The sequence below is a fragment of the Giraffa tippelskirchi genome, chromosome 2 (assembly GCF_054371585.1).
Source record: "Giraffa tippelskirchi isolate mGirTip1 chromosome 2, T2T-mGirTip1v1.2.pri, whole genome shotgun sequence".
NCBI classification, from domain to species: Eukaryota; Metazoa; Chordata; class Mammalia; order Artiodactyla; family Giraffidae; genus Giraffa; species Giraffa tippelskirchi.
In genome coordinates, this window is record NC_137276.1 from 178,042,138 (window position 1) to 178,048,224 (window position 6,087).

General features: G+C 40.3%; 1 protein-coding gene across 5 annotated transcripts in view; it reads right to left on the reverse strand.

Annotated features, from left to right (window-relative positions):
* Positions 1-4,884, reverse strand: part of CD96 (CD96 molecule) — a 94,972-nt gene extending 90,088 nt beyond the window's left edge. For all 5 annotated transcript variants that reach the window (XM_081542631.1, XM_081542598.1, XM_081542609.1 and 2 more), the window contains exons 1-2: positions 4,719-4,884; positions 2,419-2,775 (exon numbers count right to left, since the gene is read on the reverse strand). In XM_081542631.1, the coding sequence (XP_081398757.1) occupies positions 2,419-2,775; positions 4,719-4,779 (418 nt within the window). In that variant the 5' untranslated portion in view covers positions 4,780-4,884. The remainder of the gene's footprint in view (positions 1-2,418; positions 2,776-4,718) is intronic.
* Between the last annotated feature and the right edge of the window lie 1,203 nt (positions 4,885-6,087).

Genomic DNA, 6,087 nt, shown 5'->3' on the forward strand with positions numbered 1-6,087 from the left:
ATGTATACATGACTTCTGTCTCCCCAGTGATTTGCTGTTTTTAGCAGCTAGAAGCTTGGCCCTTTAAGAAATACATTTTCCCTCAAAGGCAACACCACTCTCCTATTTGAATGACACAGTATCTCCTCTCCATTGGCTGTCTTTACGTTGAGATATTCCCACTTCCTATTTCCTATCCATGTTGTCAATTCTCTATGGAATAAACATCAGGTTCTCAGATATGTAGCAGCATAGTTTACAGTTTTAAGAAGAAGATAAAAAATCTTTGTCTAAAGTGAAGTTCAACATGTACTTATGCTAAAGTGTGGCAAATGTTCTGTTGGGCTCCATATTAAAGAAAAGAAAAAAAGTGAAGTTGCTCAGTCGTGTCCAACTCTTTGCGACCCCATGGACTGTAGCCTACCAGGCTCCTCCGTCCATGGAATTTTCCAGGCAAGAGTACTGGAGTGGGTTGCCATTTCCTTCTCCAGGGGATCTTCCCATCCCAGGGATCGAACACGGGCCTCCTGCATTGCAGGCAGATGCTTTACCATCTGAGCCACCCATATTAGGCAAATACAAAAAGGGGGGGGTGTGGACTCATTTTTTAATAAGACCTGAGAAATAGAGTTCACTCATTATGATTATATTTACTATTCATAATGAAAACTACCACTTTCCAAACTCTTACTCTTTAGCAGGAACTATGCTAAGTGCTTTACAGCGATTACCTCATTTAATCATCAAAATCATGGTTCCTACGAAGGAGGTCCTATAATTATCTGTATTTGTTACATTAGGAAACAGAAACTTAGGGACTTAGAATAAAATGGTAAAGATGAAATATATAATGAATGACAGAGCCAACATTCAAATCCAGGCTACCTGACTCCAAAATATATATTATGCAGGTAAACTCTCTACAGGTCTTCTCTTCATTCTACCTTACCACCCCAATCCATCCCCAAATTAAGTATTTTTCCTAGAAAACAGCAATGGGAATTGGGGCACTGTTAAGGCAGAGGTAGAGGAGGTCCTGCTCTGTAGCTGGACTGCCAACACCATGGTCTTATCTCTTGATGAGAAGTGGAGAGGAGATAGTAAATCCATATGTGTTGTTTGTCCTGGGCAGCTCCTTGCCTTATTTAAGCATGGCCTTTGTGAGTTAGTTTTTGTTGTGTTTTTTTCTTGTACCACCAGGTCACTTTGCCCCTAAGTTAAAATCATTCCATTTCGTATGCATTTTCCATTTGTTGACTTTCGTTTTCATTTTTTCCACTAGCATAGAGATCATTTACTTTAGGACCAACTGATTTAGGGTAGCCATTATTATCATCATTTTCCAGATGGGCTCAGAGAACGTGCATGCCAATACCTAGGTGAAATTCAGTTCCAGCCAGAAAGGAATTAGAACTTCAACCTAGGAGTCCTGCCTCCAAAGGTGGCCCTATAAAGCAAGTATGAGTGAATGCTACACATTCAGCAGCCTCCTTAGTACTTTTCCCTGCCTCATATGAAATATATCCAAAGCCACTTTGATAAATTCCCCCCACAAATCTGCTCTGATTCCTTAGTCTCCCATCTCAGTGAATGGCACCACCATTCAGGTGTACATGCCAGACACATGCATGTTTTATTTCTCCTTCGCTCATACTGCCATTGTCCTAGATCCACTCTATTACTAAGTCCTACCTGTTTATGCCCAAAGCATCAAATTTGTCATCTTCTTTCTATATCTACCTAAACAACCACTCTGTCTCCTCTGTGTTACTGGGGTTGTTCCCTAAGTTCTCTCCACCTTTTCTTCTCATCCCTTTTCACTTCATTCTCATACCGGTGCTGGTGAAGCCAGCACCATCTTTTCATAACACAAATTCAATCAGGCTATAAATGTCATGCCATCCTTTGGATGAAAATACTTCGATGTCTTCCCAAGGCGCTTAGATAAATATGAAAGCCTTGAACGTGGTTGACAAGGTTCAGTATGATTTGGTCGTTACTGTATCTTCCATTTCATCCCTTAATTCTGCACCACAGTCCCACTGGAATTTCCCCATGTCCTCAAACACTGCACAGCCCTTCACAACAGCAGTTTCCTGTCTCTGTATCCGTCATAAATCTCCCACCTCCCAAATAGTGTTAATATCTACGCAGTCTTCAGATCTCGGCTCAGGTGCCACTTTCTCAGAGTCCATTTTCCTGGCTTCTGTCACATACTCACAACCACTGTAGCCTTTATCACTTATCACTGCTTCAATTTAACATTTATTCATGGCATTATTTGATCAATTTCTGTATTCACTTCCAGGCAATACCTCTTTCCATTCAACCTTTCTGTACTTAGCACTGTGCCTGGCACATGGCTGGCTCAGAATATATACTTGTTGAAAGCTGAATGCTTTCAACACATGCTTCCTTCCCACTCGCAGTCATACTTACCATTTGTCTGGATCTTTAGGCTGTAGAGTTTCGTCTGAATGCCCTCTGGATACAGAGTGAAGCTACACTCATACTTCCCAGTGATCAAGGAGGAAACATTCCTCAAGTACAGAGTCCACTCAAACACATTCCCAGGAGCTTCTCTGAAAGCCACCAGTGACCTACAGGGACTCTTGCTACCACAGTAGAAGCCATGTTGGGGATGATAAACAGCAAGCAGGTCCACCTTATCAGTGACCTTGGACCACTGCATCTGCACCAAGAAGCCTTTCTTCTGTGCTTGGCAGGTCAGGTTGACATCAGAGCCAGGTAAGGCGTAAATGTGTTCTTCTGCACTGAATGTTTCTTCCACTACTCCTGAAAAGGAAGGGTGTGAGCCATCAGTTTGCATGATTCACAGAGAGGGATTCCTTGGTGAAAGACCTCGGTTACTCTGGTGAAATGAGGGAGCAGCTGGAACTTTCTTCCCTGGCTGCCTTAGCATTTGGAGGGAACTTGTGCCAGATTCAGAGAGAGAAGCATAAAACTCAAACACAAATGAGAAGACATTAGGTAAAAGACACGAGAGGAAGTTAGTAAATTTTGAATATCTCTTGGTCTATTGGTCTGTCCAAAAAACAACTTAAGGTCTCCGAATACCTGTGAAAAAAATTAAGCCTATTTAAAGATTGAAGCCCACTAGTAAATTTATTATGACAGCTATTCCTACAATGAATATAATTGGCTTTTTTGTTTATGAGTTAACAGCACATAATACACAATAACACCAAATGTGATTTTATGAAACTGAAAAGTAACTAATGAGCATATAACAATCTTAAAAAATACATGTTTACAGGTGGCTTTTACATACAGGTTATCTTGTTTAATCCTCCACACACATCAAAGCATAATGCTGTTAACACTATTCATCAAAAAGGAAACCAAGGCACAGAGAGATTAAGTGGTTTGCTTAAAGTCACACTTTAGTGAAAGAACATGAATTCAGTTGTCTAGAGTCTGTGCTCTTTCTATAACCTTCAGGACCTCCAAACTGCCTTCCAAATTAGTTGAGAAGAGTAAGAAATTTGACATTCAATATAAGAGAGTCAAAAGGGCCATCATTTCCCTATAGGTAGGATTCCTGAAGTAAAAAGGGGAAAAACAGTGGTAGAGGTTTCCACTAAAAATAAACCATTGAGCATCATCATCTATAGTCAACACTGAGATAGTAGACATAGAAGAAGATTCCCTCTCATCAGTTCTTTGACCAAATGGTACAAGACACTTCAGATATGTTAAGCCTTTGACATGCCTTCCATAGTGTAGGTCTCAGTTTTAGAATTAACATGGAATACTGTTTCAGGAATGATATATTATTGTGACAAGTACCACTGAAGCTCACAGAGGAAAAAGATAAAAAGATGACAAGCAACTGAGAAAAAACCAGGCTCTCAAAGGTACTTGACAAATGGGAATTACTACACTTTTATGGATGCAGAAGTTTGGGTAGGCAGAGGTTAGTGAAGTTTAATGTAGCTGCCTGTGAGCTCAGCTTTGCCTGATAATACACCTCTTATCCTATCTAAAGCATTATATTCCAATGTCTCTTTTGATTTAGAAATCCTCTTTAAAATCTTCATAGCTATATCTGAAAAGCACAGTTAATTCTTAAGACACTCGGACTCACAGTAATACCCTCATGTTATGGAATGCAGAATGAATCTTTCTTCCTGCTATTTTAAACAGGCCCTTTAGGCACTGGTCCCCGCTGTCACAAGGAGTCTACTTTGTCTTCCAGGTCCATACCTATACACGCCTCATTAAAACTCAGCATATGTTCAACTCCCAAAGATCTGAGTATTTGGAGGAGAAAGGCTTGTTAAATGCAAAAGAAAAAATATTTGAGAGAGAGAAAAAGTTGAGCAAGGAGCTCTGAGCCCTTTGGCATTGTGATTTTTTTTTTTTTTTTAGTGTTCCGGAGTTGTTCTGACAACCATTTGGAGAGCATTTCATTTTCAAGAAGCATAGTTTTCCAGTTACACCAGAGACCCTCTTAGGAAGGAAATGGGTGAAAATGTCTCAGAGCAGTGGCACAAACCACCCATTCCTTTCTTGTTTTTAGTGCTCATTTGTAATCATTTCTAGATCCTTACATCTCTCTGAGAGCTGCCACTTAAATACATAACTGAAAGCTTTAGTAACAATCTGCCTTTGGTGATCAATTCCAGCCATAGTCACAAGGCATTTTCAATGAACAGAGGCCCCGTTCCCTCCCTAAAGCAACCAGTGTGACAAGAAAGGACAATCAGAAGACTTACCCCTGACCAAATGCATCTGGATGATAGAATAGACAGCACAGTATGTCCATTTTTTCTCCATTGTCTCCTGAAGGCCTCACACCAGCATTTTCACAATGATCACAGAAGTCAATAGATGCCTTTAACTAAGAAAACTCTAGCCACCCTATTCGTGCTGAAAAACCCCACACCCACCACACGCCTGTGTCTGTTTATCACTTGGCAAGACCCCAGGAAATGAAACGTCGACAGGAAAGTAATGTGGTTCAGAGCTAAGTATAACGTTCAACAGAACAATGTTGAAATTGTTCTCTGAAGTCTTGTGCATCACCTTCGTTAAAAGCATTTTCAGTATCCAAAGATTCTCTCCTTGAGAATCTCTGTGTCAGTCAAACTGCTTCTAAAATCCAAACAAAGGAAATCATGCAGAGCAGTTCATAATGTGCTTTTCATACATTTCTTTGCCAGAGCACAAAGTCATTTAACAAGTGTGAGCTCACCGTCTTTCATAATAGTCTTTCTGTTCAATTTCAAAATATGTTTTCTTTCCAAAATTACTTCAGGGTGAAAGAACAAAGAATTAACACATTTAATTTTAATAAAATCTGAAAAGTAACAGAGGTCAGCTCCTGCTAGGAAATGGAATTTTAACATCTCCTTTCTTTCAGGGAAACCCACGTTCCCTGAAGGTATAGAAGTGAAAGCTCCTTTTCTACGCCATCCAGGATAGGCTGGTGGTCAGGGAGGAAAGGGTCCCACCATGAGGGCAGGAGGTCTGATTTGATGACAACAGAAAAGCATGTCTGTTCAGCAAACACCATACAGAAGCAGAAAAAAACAATCAGAATCCAAAGGCCAAGTATCTCCCACCTCAGCTGGCTCCCAGGCCTGTTACAGCCACCCACTAACTTCCATTTACAGAGGACAGAGGCTAGATTTCAGGGAAATGACTCCTTGGTAAAGATGTCTGGTTATTCACAGAAGGACATGATAACTGTTCCCTGCCAGATACAACCGTACTGGGTTTCTAGCTTGGGGTAAAATAGGATGTCTTTACCTTCCAACATTAAGAAATGTTAGGCTGGAACTACAGAATAAGTTTAATGAACCTAGAATAAAAATAAATATATACCATCTTATGAACAATTGGTGAAATATTCTGTGACCCTAATCTGATTACTGAAATATAGGAAACACCCAGCAAGCCTAAAGACAAATGAAGAGGCTGAGTTGTGTTCCTAAGATGGTTTCTCTTTTGAGGTCAGGCAGAGATAATTCTGACCGGGTTGTCATCAAGCGTCATGTTATTATGCATGTACTGATCCCCTAAATCCTTTCATGGGGATATGGATGATGCTAAGATATAAAGCATCACTCCTGTCATTCAGGA